The 19,502-nt window shown below is 35.7% G+C and overlaps 1 protein-coding gene across 7 annotated transcripts in view; it reads left to right on the forward strand.

Annotated features, from left to right (window-relative positions):
- The window catches only part of ARID4B (AT-rich interaction domain 4B), a 134,316-nt gene that overhangs the window by 48,546 nt on the left and 66,268 nt on the right, over positions 1 to 19,502 (forward strand). For all 7 annotated transcript variants that reach the window (XR_006345236.1, XM_043924937.1, XM_043924941.1 and 4 more), the window contains exons 3-7: positions 4,026 to 4,136; positions 6,665 to 6,730; positions 11,416 to 11,506; positions 12,948 to 13,027; positions 18,382 to 18,473. Coding sequence is in view for 6 of the 7 variants with exons in the window: in XM_043924937.1 (XP_043780872.1) it covers positions 4,026 to 4,136; positions 6,665 to 6,730; positions 11,416 to 11,506; positions 12,948 to 13,027; positions 18,382 to 18,473 (440 nt within the window). In the remaining variant the exon portion in view is untranslated. The remainder of the gene's footprint in view (positions 1 to 4,025; positions 4,137 to 6,664; positions 6,731 to 11,415; positions 11,507 to 12,947; positions 13,028 to 18,381; positions 18,474 to 19,502) is intronic.

Below are 19,502 nucleotides of genomic sequence, written 5' to 3' on the forward strand. Positions count from 1 at the left end.
ATAATAACAACCTTTATTTGGTATTGTATGCTGGGTCCTGTTCTAATAAGTACTTTAAATGTAGCATTTCAAGCTTCTCCCTGTGAGATAGTCACTATTTATTGTGTCTAGAGGCAAGGTTATCTGGCTGCTCAGTGGTAGATTTGAATGTAAGCAAGAGCCTGTGCTCTTAATTACTGTATTATACTGATTCTCATTAATAGAGTCATTCTAAACACACTGGAGAATATAGACATTAGTAAGAATGTTCAAAATAACCCCTCTTCCCAGTGACCAACAGATTATAATATTTTGAGTATTATAGTTGAGTTGATAATTGTGGGAGCCAGATTATAAGGGAGAGTTATCACACAGTTATGTCTTTTTTTTATATGTGTGAAATGTTCCTTACTATGTATATTAAAAAGTAAAGAGCTACATGCCAAATGTAAAAAACAAAAAAGAAACTTTTTTTTAGAGCAAAACAGGAAAACATACTTTGAATAAAGTATTTTCATTTCTATATACCTCCTTTCCAGTCCCTTTCTCATAGGTTAATCCCTCTTTAATAGTTGTTTTTAGCTTTAATGTGCATGTTTTTCTGTGTGTATATTGTATCAAATGTATCTTTGATTATTCCTGCATTTCTAGAAGCATAAAAAGTATAATAGTTTAAAGACATGTACATATTACGAGTTACTCTGTACTGTGTTCTCATTGGATTGAATGCTAAAGAAATGCTATATTCTGAGGAGTAGTGACACTGGTTGAAAAAGTGAGAAAAGTGGTTTAACTTTCTCTTTGCACTTATTTATGATGAGCAGTAATTTAAAATGAGGTTTTGCCTCTCCCATTTTAAAAAGAAAAACAAGGAGGGGGGTGCCAAATTCGAATTTACATTGGTTTAATGACTTGTTTGCCCACACACACAGTGTTTCATAATAGTAATTGTGAATAGTTAAGTACTTTCGGCATCATAACTGAGTACTTTTAGTACTAGCCCTATTTTTCTGATATGGATAGACACTGAAGTTTAGGGAGGTTCGGAAGCCTATAAAGATGCACCTATGTAGCATAATGAATAGAGCTGGGATTAAGACCGTGTCTTCTGCTTTGAGAACCTGTGCTATTAGTCTCACATCACACTAATTATAGAGTGATAATTTGTGCTAAAATTACATACGGGCTTCCCTGGTAGTTCAGTGATAAAGATCTGTCTGCCAGTGCAGGAGACGGGAGTTCAATTCCTGCGTTGGAAAGATCCCCTGGAGAAGGAAATGGCAACCCACTCCATATTCTTGCCTGGGAAATCCCATGGAGAGAGAAAAGCCTGGTGGGCTACAGTCCATGCGTTCAGAAAGAGTCAGGCACAACTTAGTGACTAAACAGCAAAATTACGTATACAAATCTGACCATGTACATTGTGAGTTTCATTTGTTTTTCTGTAGAAATTCATATTCTGGTTAGCATAGTTTCACTTCTAGACAGTTAATGTGTTTCAGAGTATCCCATTCTGACCATCTGTGTTGCTCCAACCTGTGTTAAAACGCAGGCTTGCTGAACAAATATATACAGAATTCAGATTATTCATCTGAATAATTAAGAGAAATTAGAGACAAAAAAGTAACTTACCTATGATGATACAAAAAAAAAGAGAGACAAATTAAAATCAGGGCATAGATCTTTGCTTTTCTTATGCCTGTTTGAGAAATTAACATTGTCCTAACAATGTATTTAGCAAGGTTTTTTAAACTTTGACTTTTCTTTGCAAGTATTTTTCTAACAGACATTTTCTTTATGTACTTTGCTAATTCCATTTCCTGTGTTCTAGTGTGAAGGAAGGAAAATATTACTCCCTAAAAATAATAATTTGCCCTTATGAAATCTGAGCTAATTATTACTCTTTTCTATCTACATGGATTTCCATGTTGGTTACAATGTGGGATGGGCTTTGATTTGGAGGAAAAAATCACCTTTCTCAGATTCAAGTTGAATAAATCTGCTCAGTAAGCATAGTTATTGTTTGCTAATGTTGGAATGTGACCAGTGTTTGATATGAACATTAGTGAAAAGAATACTTAAATGAGTTTATATATACTAGTAGTCTAAATAATATTACTGTTCTATCCACCCCCCCTTTTTGGTTTAAAATTGTTTATAATAAAAGTATCTAAAAAGCTTATCATTTCTTAAGTATTTATTTGTTCCTGATTGGGCACGAACATGCACTTTTAGATGACCTCTCATTCTTTTCTATATTTCACAATTTCTAGTTCCTCATTAATTTTTATTGAACCAAACTATTTGTCTATGAAAATAAAATTTTACTGGCTAATGCGGCAGGAAGTGTTAATGGGAGAGGTTGAGAGTTATGGAGGTTAATGGGCCTTATGGTCATGAAGCAGCCCCTTTATCTGGGCTTCTCTGGCAATAACACAAAATTTATCAATTGAATTGATGTCGTTTTGACAATTTCTGAGTGAAGTGCTGCAAATCCTTTTCATATTCTTGCTAAAATAAAGCCACTAGCCTGTCTGAAATTAAATCAAAATTTTGAGCAAGAAAGATGATATTTTAATAGGGCTAAGCCATAAAGTAGAAATGCATTTATTAAATTTAGGTGCAAGACTAGTACAGAGTTATCAAATTGTAGTTCATGGTATCAGCATATTTTAAAAATAACCATGCAGAAATGATTATCTTTCTAGTGAGGGTACACTTCTGCTATAGCATAAATTGAAATATAGGCATTTTCTTAAGTAGATTTAGGAAATCATATACTAGATATGTTTTAAGGGTTTTTTTAAAAATATGTGAGGCAAATGGCCATTAAGGAGGGTGACCTGATATGTTTAGTTGTAACCCCTTTTTTTGGTTTCTGATACCTCCCCACCTTTCAAAAAGTTAAAATTGTTTGCTATCTTTATGATAATTTTTGTTATACCATTAGAATATTTTTTTAGAGATAGATCTCTTCTATGTGTATTAGCCACAACTGTTAGGGGTAAATTTATTTTAAGATCCAAATGAAATTGATCTTCTCATTGGTTATTGCTATATAATAGTATTTTTCCACCTTGTATTCTTTGGAATTTCTGCAGGATGTTAATAGATGTTAATTTTAAAAAAGGGTTCTTTGGACAAATAGACTGGGAAATGATGAGACAGAATGGGAATTCATTCAAAAAACTGATTTTCCCAGACTCCCAGCTCTTTTTTTTTTTCTGGTGGCACATCTTGGTATATTAGTATTTCTTGTAAAACATTTTGGGAGAAGTTACTTGTATAATCTTTCTTTGTCTGTGGAATTGATTAATGTAAGTAGAACCCGTTAGAACTATAGATCCTGTGCAGAAAAAAAACCTGATTATTAAAAAACAGCTAGATTAGGACTATTAAAAATTAAATCACAGTGAGAAAGCTTAGAATAATATTTATTGTAGATGGGAAGTAAGCACTGAATTCATGCCAAAGCAGTTGAGACATTTTGGCTCATTTTTACTTGAGATTTTTCAAATTGCATTTCTTCATACAGTTTTCCCCAGTAGTTTGAATCCATGTGGTTTTCCCTGCCCCTTTTATACTGTTCTACTTTAGAGGCATCTTGATAGGGGGCTGTTCTGAATTTGGGTGGCTGCCAAGATAATAGCCTAAATACGAAAAGATATTTTCTTTGAGCTTTAAGGATGTTCCTTTTCTTTCAGTGGTTATTTAGTAAAAAAAAAAATTTGAATAAAAGGGTGGATAGAATGATACATACTTGTGATTGAGCTAATTCATATCATGGACCATGTGTGTTTTATGTAGAGAAAAAAGATGCCTTTGTATCTTCTTTGATGTACATTTTGGTACGTGTAAATAGACCTTATGATATATATTTTACTTATTTTTAAGTTAGAGTATTTTATAGATTGTTCTTGTTAACAATACATTCTTGTATTTTAACTTTTATAGCTGAAACAGGATATTAGATCTGCCATTCTGAAGTCTGATTGGGGGAAAGAACTCGAAAGTTTAAATCTAATGATAAGTTTTTGCATTTTTAGGCGCTTGATGAACCTCCCTATTTGACAGTGGGCACTGATGTGAGTGCTAAATACAGAGGAGCCTTTTGTGAAGCCAAGATCAAGACAGCAAAAAGACTTGTCAAAGTCAAGGTACAGTATATGTAGATGTTATAAATTATATATTTAGTATTTGATATCTGAACTTTTATTTGGTGAATGTATTAAGAATTTTTTCTTCTGCAAGTTGAGTTTAGTTTCTAAGAGTAAAGATTGTAAGAATAACTGAAAACAAAGAATTATTTGTGATTCTTAAGTGTTCTAACTGGAATGAAATTAGATGATCATAATTGGTATTTTGAATGCCATTTCACTACAGACATGGTATTGTTTGTATTGTTAGCCTTTTAGAACTGGAAAGGACCTTAGAAGTCATGTAGTCTAATTTCTTAATTTTATCCTAAGGAAAATGAGGCTCAATAAAAGGTCAGTGATTTGTCCAGGGTCATTCTGGAAAATTAGTGACAGAATGGGAATTAGAATAGTACATCAGTTTTAAGACCCTTCCCCATTTTAACCATGAAATTGAGATGTGGTTTATAACTGATGATGGTGGATCTAGTTGTTGATTCCTTATCTTCTACTTTTCTTGAAAAAATCTTGCTAATAATTATTTATTGAGTTGCAAACTGTGCAGGTGGGAAGGAAGATGGGGATATGAGAATAACCTCATCTCTTTTCAAGAGATTTATAATCTAGGTTAGCAGATACTCCATAAAATATTGTTTTGAACATCACCAGGAAAACAGCCATAGAGGTGTTATACTTGAGCTATCAGAGCTTCTTCCATGCTTGTGTGCCTTGGTTCTTTCCTTATGCATGGCTGTGTTGAAAAAAGCTTCGGGGGTGATTCTAATTTACGCTGCTAGTTAAGAGCCGTTGTGACAGGGCCTTTAAATTAACTGGAAGCCTGTAGGATGTCGATTTTGTCTCCCTCCCCACCGTCCGGTTTCGCATGCTTGGTGTCCCTAAGCTCCTGTAGTGGCTTTTCCTGCTCTAACTTCACATGCTGGCGTTCTCTGAGCACTCATTTTTGCCATTACTATCTTGTAGATGAAGAGAAAGTTTTTTTTTTTTTTATCAGTTTTCTCACTCTTTCAGACAGAGCTACTGAGAGCACACGTAATACCTTAGTGTGAATTAGACCGGAATCTCTCCCTTTGGAGAGAGGTGGACCTTCTCCTCAGCAGAACTTGGCCTCCAGATAAGCACCTTCTAAGCTGTGCTGGTTAGAAAAGGTGTTCCTTTGGGCAGGAGCCGTGTGTTACTGCAGGAACCGGGCTTCACTGGCATTCAGCTGTGATCTGTACTGTCACCTGGGTGTCTCTGTAATATATGAACCTGCAAAATGACACGCAGTAGTTCTGCCATTTCTTGCTGCCGGTGGAAGGAGGAAAGCAGTCCGTGCTCCTTGTGCTGACAGCACAGGGTTCCAGCGACACCTTGTGTCTTACAAGTAGTGGCTGTCTAAAATCTGTTCTTAGTTCTTTAGACTGCTCTAAAAATCTGTTTATAAATCAAAGCTAATGATTTTCTCAACAGATACTGTAGTATATTTCTGTATCAATTTGTTTATGATTCAGAGTTAACACATTTTCAACAATTTGTTGGTACACTTCTTCCCCCATCAGTTTTTATTTATCAAACATTTATTACATGCTAAGCATTGTATCAGGTATTGAAACTCTAGTATTAAGACCTTATCTCCATTCTTAAGTGGTTTACTGTCTAAGTGAATGACACAGATGTGTAAACACATAATTTAAATAAAGTGTAGTAGTGCCATTGTGAGACAGAAATGTATGGTATGCTGTGAGTACAGGGCAGCTCCTTTCATAGCTGGTCTGTGAGCCTGTTTCGTAATTGATAACCACACACGCCAGGTAAGACCACAGTAATGGTCAGTCCTTGGAAGCTCTTGCTTTATATAGGGAAAACCACCTTTTTTATACTGAGTACTGGAAGCTATTTTGTTTTTACTAACTAATTAAATATTTAAACTTGATCCCTTTATTTTAACTTAACTTTATTTTAACATCTAGTGTCCCATTCTCTGATGTCTGTACTAACAGAATACAGTAAAGTTCTGGATCCGGATGGCCTGAGTTTGAATCTCAGCTCTACCATGTACTAGTTCTGTGATCTTGGACCAGTTGCTTACACTTTGTGTTCCTCTGTTTTCTTACCAACAAAATGGGAATAGTCACACCTACCTAATAAAGTTTTTGTGAAGATTATAGGTTCAATGCTTGAGCTTGATGCTTGACTCTTAGCAAATGTTTGTTGCTACTGCTTGTGAACCAAGGGCTTCACAAAAGGGTAGAATACCTAATAAACTAAGATCACCACCTCCTTTTTCCTCATTTTTTAGGAAAACAAATTATATGATTAAACTCATAATTAATAGTATTGAATAAACTATAATAAGTGAATCATCAAGTAAATTAGTCTGGGAGTTGTCTGTTAAATAGTAAGTCTTTCAGTTAATCTACTTAGGGATTGAGATTTTGTATAAACTAGGCAGTCATTTGTTTAGATCACTTATTAAAAGAATTCATGCATAATGAGCTTGTGCTGCTTTTTTTTCTTTTTTGGTGGCTAATTAAATTTATAATCTCTAGGTAACATTTAGACATGATTCTTCAACAGTGGAAGTTCAGGATGACCACATAAAGGGCCCACTAAAGGTAATTCATTTATTCATAATTTATTCATAATTACTGTTTCCCACTGAAGCACTAGAAGTAATAATCTTGATCTTTTAAAAAATTCATTGGTTACTTTGCTATTCAGTTGATAAATATGTAATTCTAAGTAGGAAAAAAGTAGACTTAATGTGCCATAAAACCTTTGTGACAGTAAAACTTGTGTTCAGAAGTGAAATGAACATCAAGGAAAGATTGATTGCTTTTTATTCACTCATCTGTTTTAGTCTCACCATGTTTCACTTATTAAAAGGGTGGAGTTTCCAAAAATACAAAGTGGTAAACTAGGGATTGAGTGATATGAGTTCCATGATGATGTGAAAAGTGAGAAAACAAAACATAACAAAACAAATCTTCAGAGCTTTCAATTCTTTGAAGCAACTACTGGCCTATGAAGTTTTGTAAGGATCATTAGGCAGTTATAAGTGATAAGCATGTTCGTACATACATGTGGAGAGTTTAATGTCCTTGCATTAGTTTCCTCCATCGGCCAGCTGTGACTTGAGCGCTGCTTTACTGCCCACTGGTGAGCAGGCCTAAAGGAGACACGTGGGCAGCCGCCAGGTGCCGCTCGGCCGTTCTGAATGTCTGAAATGGGCATTGGCCTAGCTGGGCAAATTTTAAGAAATGCTAACATAATTGAAAAAACATTTGTAGATGCAAGAAAAATCCTTTCCTAATGAAACAGTACTTTTCAGAGAATTTGCTAGATGTCTGTATCTGCCAGTTTTTGTTGGTGGTTGATTTGAAAACTTTTAATTGAATCCTCAGGGCATTAGTACCTTGCTTATATAGTAGGCACTGTGGAAGACTAAGGGCTTCCCAAACAGCACCAGTGGTAAAGAACCCGCCTGCCAATGCAAGAGATGTGGGTTTGATCCATGCATTGGGAAGATCCCCTGGAGTAGGAAATGGCAACCCACTCCAGTATTCTTGCCTGGAAAATCCCATGGACAGAGGAGCCTGGTGGATTACAGTCCACGGGGTCTCAGAGTCAGACATGACTGAGCGTATCTGCACAGGGAAGACTAAACCCTGTAAGGTTTAATATTGCCTTGGGAAAATTATTTTCCACTTTTTCTGTTTTATAGGTGCCCTCTCTAATGTTATATGCACATGTGTATCACTTGTAGGGATAAAAGGACAAAGACATGCACATGTATAATTTGATGTTGGGTTTCCCTGGTGGCTTAGATGGTAAAGAATCTCTGTGCAGTCCGGAGACTTGGTTCGATCCCTGGGTTAGAAAGATCCCCTGGAGAAGGAAATTGCAATCCATACCAGTATTCTTGCCTGGAGAATTCCATGGACAGAGGAGCCTGGTGGGCTGCAGTCCATGGGGTCACAAAGAGTCAGACATAACTGAGGGACTGACACACACACACAGTTTGATGTTAACTGCCATTCATTTACATTTAGTATGTGTCAGTACTGTGCTGATTCCTCTGCTCATATTATCTTATATAGTCCTCATAACAACTCTTTAGAGATGAGGAGGTTGGAGGGAGATGGGAGGTAATGTAATCTGGCACAAGGTCTTACAGCCAGTAATGAGATGGCAAAAATAAAAATTCTCATGGACTCACAGCCTGTAGTTTTGAGCATTCTGCCCACTGGATGATCAGAACACACGCATCTCTATGCCTTATTTGTATTTTTGCCTTATGAGCACACCAGTTAGCTCTTCACTACCTGACTACCTTGTTCACCTGGCACATGCTAGCTGGTACCAGTTACAAAAAATGCTCAGTGTTGTGGGGATAGGAGAGACAATTTGAATCCTCAAGTCATCTCTCCTTTTGGTTCAGCCTGTTTGATTGTGGCATAGTTGGTTTAGTTTGCTTGTTTGATTTGTCTTATTAAAATTTTCTTTGTTTTTGATTAGGCTTGGGATCATTTTGATTTTGACATAGGCAAGTGTATTAAATTACAGTCTCGAAATTGTTGAAATATTTCTCTTGCTTATGGATTTTTTTTTTTGTATGAAGATTTTCAGTTGTTTCCTAATATACTTTGTAGCTTTCTATCAGCTGATAGAGAGGATTAGCATTTGGATAAATGTTTCTCCTAGAGAAAATAAACTTCCTATAGTGGTGGTTATTTGATTTCAGTATATTTTCAGTGAGTTGACATGAAAACAGTACTGGAACATTTGAGTATTCTATTTTAAAAAATGCACCATGTATTTATTGACGGTAGTCTCTGGTGGTCCACTGGTTGGGACTGTGCAGTTGTACTGCAGGGGGCTTGCGCTTCATCTCTGGTTTGGGAACTAGAAGAGAGAGAGAGAGTTTCCTTCCCTTTTTTGGGCATCGTGTGGGGCTGACACTCTAAACAAATTTAGTTTTGTTATCACTGTAAAGATCATAGACATTTTCTTTTAATTGAGATAAAACTAATATTATTACTAGTTTCAGTATACAGCATAATGGTTCAATATTTGTGGATCACCACATAAGTCTAGTTAACATTTGTCACCATACATGGTTGTAAACAGGCTTCCCAGGTGGTGCTAGTGGTAAAGAACCCATCTGCCAGGGCAGGAGACATAAGAGTCTTGTGCCCGATCTTTGAGTCGAGAAGATCCCCTGGAGGAGGACATGGCAACCCACTCCAGTATTCTTGCCTGGAGAATTCCATAGACAGAGGAACCTGAAGGTCTACAGTCCATAGGGTCACAAAGAGTTGGACACTACTGAAGCAACTTAGCACACACGGTTGTAAAAAATTTTTTTTCTTGCGGTGAGGGCTTTTAAGACTTAGCCTCTATTTTCGATCTTATTCTCTGTATCTTATAAAGTTGGCTTTCTGTTTTGTGTTTTAGACTTCATGTATAAGTGATATCATATGGTAATTGGCTTTTTCTATATGACTAATTTCACATGGCATAATGCCCTCAATGTCTGCCCATGTTGTTGCAGATGACAAGATTTCATTTTTTTTTTTTTTGGTAGTTTTATTTTATTTATTTATTTTTTCCATTTATTTTTATTAGTTGGAGGCTAATTACTTTACAATATTGTAGTGGTTTTTGCCATACACTGACTTGAATCAGCCATGGATTTACATGGCCGATCCCCCTTCCTACCTCCCTGTTTTCATTCTTTTTAATGGCTGAATTATGTGAGCGTGTGTGCGCACATGCACACATCTTTATCTGTCATCCATTGATGGATACTTAGCTTCTTTTCATATCTTTGCCATTGTAAATAATGCTTCAGTGAACTTGGGGGTGCATATATCCTTTCAAATCAGTGTTTTCATTTCCTTCAGATAAATACCCACAAGTGAAATGACTGGGTCATGTGGTAGTTCTCTGTTGAATCTTTCTGAAGCCCTGCATTCTGTTTTCCATAGTGCTGTATCAGTTTACATTCCTACCAGCAGTGCACAGAGGTTTCCTTCTCCACATCCTGGTCAGCACATTATTTCTTGTCTTTTGATGATAATAAGCCGTTCTCAGTAGGTGTCAGGAGATACCTAATTGTGGGTTTGATTTGCATTTCTCTGTTGATTAGTGATAGTGAGCATATTTCCATGTACCTGTTTGCTGTCTGTATGTCTTCTTTGGAAACATGTCTATTCAGGTCTTCTGCTCATTTTATAAATGGAGCTTTTTGCTTCTTTGGATATTAATTTTGTGAGCTGTTTATATATTTTAGATTTTAACCCCTTGTCATTTGCACCATTTGCACATATTTTCTCCCATTCAGTAGATTCTATTTTTGTTTTGTCAATGATTTCCTTTACTGTGCAAAAGATTTAAGTTTAATTAGGTCCCATTTATTTATTTTTGCTTTTGTTTCCTTTGCCTTAGAAGACAGATCCAAAAAAAACACTGCTACAATTTATGTCCAGGAGTGTTCTGCTTGTGTTTTCTTCTAGCAGTTTTATGGTTTCCAGTTTTACATGCAAGACTTTAATCCATTTTGAGTTTGTTTTTGTGTATGGAATGAGAACCTTTGCCAATTTTTCAATTGGATTGTTTGATGATTCTTCTCTTTTTCTGTTGCATTGTATGAATTCTTTATGTATTTTGGTTTTTAACCCCTTATCAGATAATGTGATTTGCAAATGTATTTTCTCCCATTCTGTAGGTTGCCTTTTCAAATTGTTGACAATTTCTTTTGCTGTGTAGAAGTGTTTTAGTATGATGTGTACACACACACACACACACACACACACACACACTTATAAAGACCATATACATTTATAAACCATATAAACTATCAGCATTTTCTTGATCAGGTGAAAATATTTCGAATGATTTTCATTATTGGCACATTATAACTTAAGGAGAACCTCAGAATTATTTGTTAATTTTCCCCCAGCATCCTTTAAAGAAGAGTTGTAATATGAGGCAAAGATATGCAATTTCACAGGCAGGGATCCCCAGACCTGTGAGAGTTCCCTCAGAGAGGTTGTAAGGACAAAACTATATATTTTCGTAACAGTACTTAGATATTACTTGCTTTGTTCATTATGTTGATATTCTCACTGATGATACAGAAGCAGTCGTGAGTAAAGTTGCTGGCCCTTTAAGACAAAGCAGTAGTTACTTTATTCTTCACCATCATGAAATCAATTTGTCAAAAAACAGCCAGGTTTTAGTTCGTTCATTTCTCTTCTAAAAGTTTTTCTAACTTTTTTTTTTTTTAATACTTTAGGTTGGGGCTATTGTGGAAGTGAAGAATCTTGATGGTGCATATCAGGAAGCTGTAATCAATAAGTTAACAGATGCTAGTTGGTACACTGTAGGTAAGGGAATACATATTCTTCTTAAAATGTATTTTCAATGATGATACAAATTAGGCAGAGTTTTTTCTTGATTTACTTCTTCTCATAGTTGCCATAGTTGTTACTACTATTAATAGTTTTTATCTTTCCAGATCTTTAAAATCTTTATTTCATAAATATGTACATAATGTATAATTTAAACTTAGTGTATATATTATACAATGGATTTCCAGCTTTTCACTTCAAAGTGTATTTTAGAGTATTTTCTTTCATCTTAACCATTTTTAAGTGTGCATTTCAGTAGCATTCCGTAAATTCATGTTGTCATGCAACAGATAAATTTTTTAAACTAATATTCTTGATGATGATGTTGCCAGTTTTCTTGGTGTTACATAGTAAATTACTATATTATGGATTGAATGTTTTTTGTACATGGACATTATTGTAGTATTTCGCTAGTGTGTGCATTGAGAACTAGGCATAGATTGAAGGGAAATGTCCTTTTAAAACTTCAGTAGGTTATGAAAACCACTTTCCTAAAAGACTGTTAATTTACACTCCCATAAACAGTAGTGTATGAATATACTTGTTTTCCCAACCCTTGTCAAATTTGATGTTACTAGTATTTTTAAATTTGTGCCCATCTGGACGCAAAATAGTATCTCAATTTGGTTTTAATTCGCTTCTCCCATGATTAGTAGTGAGATTGGACGTATTTTCATACATTTATTGAAAGGAACATTATTTCTGTTATATTTTCTCTCTTCAATTGCCAACGTATAGTGTCTTCCCAGTCCCATCTTTTCCTCTTGGAAATGTTGTCATCTTATTTTTAGGATATGAGTTTATATATTTAAATAAAAAAGGGATTGTTAAACCTTTCCCTCTTCAGTTGCAGGTACTCTCCTATTGCTGTACTCTTATCTCTGCTGTCAGTTTTCATATGATAGTTCTCCTGTGGTTGCCTTTTCCTTTGCAGTTTTAGTTTGAATCTTGTTTAAGGAGGCTTTCCTGCTTCATCTGGTCCAAAATGTTAGTAGTGCTGAGATTGAGATTAGAGGAATTTATAAGGGCAGTCTGAATATATAAATTTATATTCTTCTTTTTTGTTTCTTAAATTTGTCATCATTTACCAATAGAAAAGCTTCCTTTTTCTCTACCCCATTGAGAAGGATTAATCAGCATTTAAAAGTTTTCTTTCTGAAATGCTAACTTCTTTTCATTTGGTGTTTTCTGTACCAGGGTAGATGTTTTCATTATATTTTTTTTTCCCTAGAAATTGGATAAGATACTCTGCATTTGAAGTTGTTTGTTACAAAACTTAAAATGTATACTTAATGTCAGATCTAATCTTTTAAAGCAGTAGCTCTCTTTGCACTGATAAAGTTAAATGATAACTTATGTCATTTTGTTAATCTTTGAAAATCCCTTCAGTAGTTTCCTTTTCTACCTCTTCTCACAGTCTTTGATGATGGTGATGAGAAAACGTTGAGACGATCCTCACTGTGCCTAAAAGGAGAGAGGCATTTTGCAGAGAGTGAAGTAAGTAATCACTTAATGAACAAACATGTCGGAGTATTTTGTATTGGGGGTGGCAAAGTTTTGCTTTCTTATTCAAGCAACTTACTTGTTCATCAGGAAAACTTATTAATACATAAAAGTATTAGCATATAGTCTGAGAAAACGTTAGGGCCTTGTGTTTGAGTTCCATGTGCCTTTTTTTTAATGTATTTTAGCAATTAGCGTTTGTCCATGAAGAAAATACAGTGGAATTGTTTATTATCCTTAGGCAACTTTCATATAGAGTCCTTTAATTTATAAATAATTATAGAATAGAGATTCCTCATTTGTAACCTACTTGAACCCCCATAATTGTTAAAGGGACCTCCTAACTACTCTTAACTACTGCAAACACCTCCTAACTACTGCTGCTGCCAGCAGCTGACGTTTATTATAGCCTCTCTTTGGAGAAGGCTTGCCTGACTGCTCTTTCCAAAACGGACGCTTCCATTCCTCATAATCTTCTCAGGTTAATTTAATTCTCTTTATAGCACATACCTAGCTCACCACTGTGTTTATGTGCTTGTTTACTGTCTGCCTTCCTCACTGCGGGGTGCGTGTCTCAGCGGCAGAGGCTGTGTGTGTCTTCTGCACCATTGTGTTCCCCATTCCTGCAACAGTGCCCGGCACAGAGCAGGATCTGAATGAATGTTGGCTGGGTGAATAACTGAAGTGCTTACATCTGCCAGGGACTTTGCTTAGTGCTTTACATACAGCCTCACATGTACAGCATTATGAGAGAGATATAGTTCTTATTTTTAGCTTACAGTTGATGAAATTGATGGTCAGAACCATTTCTCAAACCAGCACTTCCTAGTACCAAAATCATACTCTAAAATTGAAAGATGTTTTAATAAATGTGGAGGCTTCACAAAGTTTTGAAAATCAATAACTTGCAATTCAAAATTTTTTTCATGGACATATTGTTACAAATAGTGTTATATTCTATAACACTATAAATATTAGTTAATACACAGTGTGACCAAACCAAGATTTCTTTTTTCTAATAACTATTTAGAATGATGTTATCGTGGGGAATTTTAGTATTTCTGTTAAATTATTAGACTTTATTTTTTTTGTTGTTATTTTTCCTTTCCCTTAAATGATTGACTTCCCATTTCAATTCCGAATTTGGGACAGATTCTCTGTGTAATAATTCTGGCCTATCTTTTCAGTCTCATGCTTTATTATTGCCCTGTACTTCTCATTTGTAAGACTTTCAGATTATGGTTCATACTTCCTTTTCTTGGTTTCTTCTGAGCCCTGTTCCTCTCAAGACCATGAGAAATGCTTCCTCCTTCATGATGTCTTTCATGAGCTCTCTAACCAATTTTGATCTCAGTATTCTTTGATCCTTTTCCACTTCTCTTACTTTTTTTTTATGGTATTTTTTTTTTTGGTTACTTTTATCATTTTTCTCTTTAAAATTGTAAGCTGTTTTGGCGGAATAGCCAAATTTTTGTCATCTTGATGAATTCTTCTTTTCCTAGTAGTGTTTTCTACACAAAAGCCTCAGTAACCATTTGGTGAATTAATTGTGAAGGTTTAAATATAGGAAATACATATAACTTTGGGACAAGTACAGTGAATTTGGCTTCTTTGACTGATGACATTAACAGAATTCTGAGTTTATGGAGTTCCTAGAAATAATTTCATTTTCCTTAGAATATGTGATAATTATAGTCTATGGCCATACCACCCTGAATGTGTCTGATCTCAGAAGCTAAGCAGGGTCTGGCCTGGTTAGTACTTGGATGGGAATACCGGGTGCTGTAGGCTTTTATGAGTTTGAGTAAACTCTGGGAGTTGGTGACGGACAGGGAGGCCTGACGTGCTGTGATTCATGGGGTCGCAAAGAGTCGGACACGACTGACCGACTGAACTGAACTGAATGATTATGAGAACTTGAACACTTGATTTTTCACCTAAGTGAAGGTATATGTTTTATTTACTCATTCCAGTGAAGTATCTTAAGGAACTAATTTTGTCTTTGCCAGGAGAATTTTAAATTGGGATAATTTTTAAGATAGTTGTGGTATGAAAGCCGAAGCAGTGATATCTAGTAGCTCAGTGTGTCCACCTTAATTTCAGGAGGCATCAGTTTTAGTCTATGTACCTCAGCATGTTAAATTTCATGTTTTGCTAGAGGATATTAGATGACTGGTTTATTATTCCCTACCCACTGCCACTCGCAGATGCTCTGCTGGGTACATGGGTAAGTTAGGCAGACATGGAATTTATCCTTGGCATCTGTTACAGTGGGTATTTCTGTAGAGCATTCATAATTGGAATAATATTCCAAAGTAGTTTTATCAACTGGCATTCTCTTTGTGCATTTACTACATGGAATTGAAAACGCTGAAGAAAGTTTAGATGAAATCCTATCTCCATATTTCCTGCAGCCCATTTTAGATAACAGGGCTATCAGCATGTTTCCCCTATGCCTGTGGAATTTTCTTCAGCATTTAATATAGCCAGGAGTTTCTGGTTTTGCTCTTCAAGTATTTCTTGTAGTTGTTTAGTTGCTAAGTCATGTCTGAAGGCATGAGGAGATGGGGACGACAGAGGAGAAGATGGTTGGATGGCATCACCGACTCGATGGACATGAGCTTGAGCAAGCTTGGGGAGATGGTGATGGACAGGGAAGCCTGGTCTGCTGCAGTCCATGGGGTCGCAAAGAGTCGGACACGAGTGAATGACTGAACTGAAGTCATGTCTGACTCTTTTGCTACCCCATGGACTGTAGCCTGCCAGGCTCCTCTGTCTATGGAATTTTCCAGGCAAGAATACTGGAGTGGGTAGCCATTTCTGTCTCCAGTTCCTGACCTGGGATCGAACCTGCATCTCCTACACAGGTAGGCAGATTCTTTACTACTGAGCTACCAGGGAAGCCCTCTTAATTCTGACCGTCCTTTATTCTTTTGTGTAAAGTGAGATAAAAGGGCTCCTGCTTTCCAGGATTGAGGCCAGGGACACAGGTCTGCTTTTAACAATAAGACAATTGCTTCTTATTGTTCTAATTTTTTTTTAAATACTAGGGAGAGATTGTGGTTTATTTGGGTATTCCTATATGTGAATCCTAGATAACTTTTCAGAAATCTGGATATTTTCTTTCTTAAACCAAGTAAAATAACTAGCCGATACTTAAAATAGAAATAAAATAGAAAACTGATAGTTAAAGTTGCTCAGTGGCTTCCAACTCTTTGCAACCCCATGGACTATGTTCCACAGTTATATATATATATTCCACAGTTTGTGGAATTCTTCAGGCCAGAATACTGGAGTGGGTAGCCTTTACCTTCTCCAGGGGATCTTTGTCTACTTTTAAGAGAGTGGCCAATCTTAGGGGAAGGGCATTTAATTCTTCTGTTAGCTTAGGAGAAACTGAGCCAAAATAATTTATTTTCCCTATTTACCAAATAGAGTGCTTTGAAATTTTCACACTTGGGAAGCATAATTAGGAGTTAATGACAGGTTACTTCTGAAGAGATTTTGTCTGGCATATTATTGTATTTGGGCAAGTTTTTGTCTTCAAATATTTTTTTAAATGCATGACTTACAAGCTACATATGAAAGATTTATATTTTTAGCCGTATAAAAGTGACGATTTTTGTCTATCATTTCAAGGAATCAGTTTTTATTTAATGCTTTGTGGCTAGTGCCTTTTTACTATACTGTATTCTTCATTGTTGGACACGTGTATGTGTGTGTGTGTGTGTGTGTGTGTGTGTGTGTGTGTATGTATCCCTAGAGGAGGAAATGGCAACCCACTCCAATATTATTGCTTGGAGAATTCCATGGACAGAGGAGCCTGGCAGGCTATAGTCCACAGGATCACAAAGAGTCGGACACAACTGAGCAGTTATCACGTGTGTGTGTATGTGTGTTGGTGTGTGTACCTTAAACATATTTACATATATTCTAACAAATTATGTAAATGAATTAATATACATCCTCCTTTCATGTTTTAGTTCACTGTTTCAACAAAATTATCTCAGTTTTAAAAATAAAAGTTCAAATTTTTCTTTTAAATATTGACATTAGTTTATATTTAAATATCTGATCTTAAAGGTAATGGACACCCTTTCATATAACATTCTTGTTTGTAACTTTGAGACTTTTTATCATAACTAGTTCCTTGCCCTCACTTCCACTGTGACAGTTTTCCTGGGATCTTTTATTCCCCTTGTGTTCATAAAAGTATCTGAAATAACAAAGATTCTATTGGAGGGATAAAAGGAACAGTAACTGTGGAAAATCTTTAAGATGCTGAAAAAGTTTGATTATTATCAAAATGATATTCAGAGAATTAAGTCAGTTGGGATAACATCTTCAGATTGATACTTTAACTTTTTAGATATATAAACCTTTTAAGGAATTAATGGCACAAAACAACCCAAGAAGTCTCTGATATGGGGAAACGAAGGAATTTCAAATTCCCTTTTTTCACTGTGCTTTTAACCAACAACCAGTTCCTTCTCTGGAAATCAGTTTTTTTTTTGAGCAGGGTGAGAGACATGAATTGCCAGTTGATAACAAGAAGGAAGTGTTCACTTATTGATTATTGTCTTCATAGCAAGAATTGAATGTTGCTATATTAAAAAGAAAGGGAAAATTAAAATACTAACTTTAGAAAAACTAATGTTTACATTTTCTTTAAAAGTAGAATTTATTGCAGGGAATTCCCTGCAGGGAGTCCCAGTGAGCAGGACTTTGCGCTTTCACTGCCAGGGCCTGGGTTTGATCCCTGATTGGGGAAATAAGATCCTGCCAAGTGCACGGGGGTCGGGGTGTAGGGGGGTGCGGTTTACAGAAAATGTTTGCAGAGTCATAATGTCACCTATCTGAAGCCCTTTTTTCAGGTAATTGATGCTTATCCTGATAATTTAGTTTCCATTACTTACTAAGAATTCTGTTTTGTAGATTATGATTCCCTAAATGCAAAGAAAAATTTGAGATACAATTGGCCTCAGTCTAGGGATTAGGTACTTACACATAGATTTCTCATCTCTCAAATCTCTGTTTCCACTGAGCTGTATTTGTTTTGTTTTATATTTTAATCACTCTTAGAAGTCTGTCAACCCTCAAGTAGATAATGAAATTATCTAGAGAGAACACTAAATTTCTTTTCCTTTTTTGCAGTTATGAGCTCATTCATCTTTTAATAATTCTTTGAAGTGAAAGTTTTTAATCTTTAGGAAAGTTGTATTTTTGTCTCCCTTGGGAAGTTTTAAATCTAAAAATCTAAGGATATTCTTAAATTGATTTGATTTAAACAGTAAAAAAAAGAATGTGCAACTTAATAACTTTTGATGGGTTTATGTTCCTACCCACAGACATTAGACCAGCTCCCACTCACCAACCCTGAACATTTTGGCACTCCCGTCATAGGAAAGAAAACAAATAGAGGAAGAAGATCTAATCATATGTAAGTCCATTTCCATAACTGTTAGTTGAACCTGAATTCATTTCTCCTTCTAGTGTTGTTTTATAGTTGTCAATTTTAAACTGTAATTTTAAATTTAAATGCTAACTGAATCTTAAGAGTAACTTCAGACTCTCCTTGGCATGGGTGCTTGAGGGTCTCCTTGCTCAGCCAGCCTTAACAGCTATATTATTTATCTGCCTCCTGGTTCTCCTGACATGTATCTTATGCCAGAGTCAAAATGGATTTAGTCAATATTTCCTGAGTATCCTGAGTAATACATCCTCTGTTTTCCTGATACCATGTTTTTTATTCATGCTGTTTTTTCCTTGTCTTAAATGCCACCCTTCCATGCCACTGGCTCATTCATTCTTCAGTTCTCAGCCAGAAATGCCCAACCTTCCTGTGAACCATTTTATGCCTCCCCTCTCTTTCCTTGGGCTTTGCTGGTGGCTCAGCTGGTAAGAATTCACCTTCAATGCGGGAGACCTGGGTTCGATCCGTGGGTTGACAGACATGTTTTCTTCTCTGCTGAATCCTCTAAATTCTTTGCATTTATCTAATGTCATAGACAATATTTCACCTGTTACTATCATTGTCATGTTTGCTTTTCCTTCCTAATAATTTAAATCCTCCTGACAACGGAACTATCTTACTTGTTTTTATGTCTTCTTACTGTTGTGACACATACTGTACATATTTAACAAATTACTTTCAATGAAATATGCTTAGGTTCTTAAAGGCTTTAAATTAAAAGGGATCACAGGATCAAGGAGTCATGAAACTTCAGGTCATCAGAGATAAAGAAACAACCTTCTAACAGTTCCAGAAAGAAAAAGTAGTTTATTGCTAAGGACTGAGAAGCAGAATGGCAGGCATCAGACTACTCAGTAGTAACATTAGATGCTAGTGGTCACTAGACTGCAGAGTGGAGAAAGGAAAATTGCTATTAAAGGGAGGACTTGCTCTCTCCTATGATGGAACATTAGGGGGAAATTAAAGATAACAATGGTAACAGATGGAAAAAAATAA

This window comes from Cervus elaphus, chromosome 15 (assembly GCF_910594005.1).
Source record: "Cervus elaphus chromosome 15, mCerEla1.1, whole genome shotgun sequence".
NCBI classification, from domain to species: Eukaryota; Metazoa; Chordata; class Mammalia; order Artiodactyla; family Cervidae; genus Cervus; species Cervus elaphus.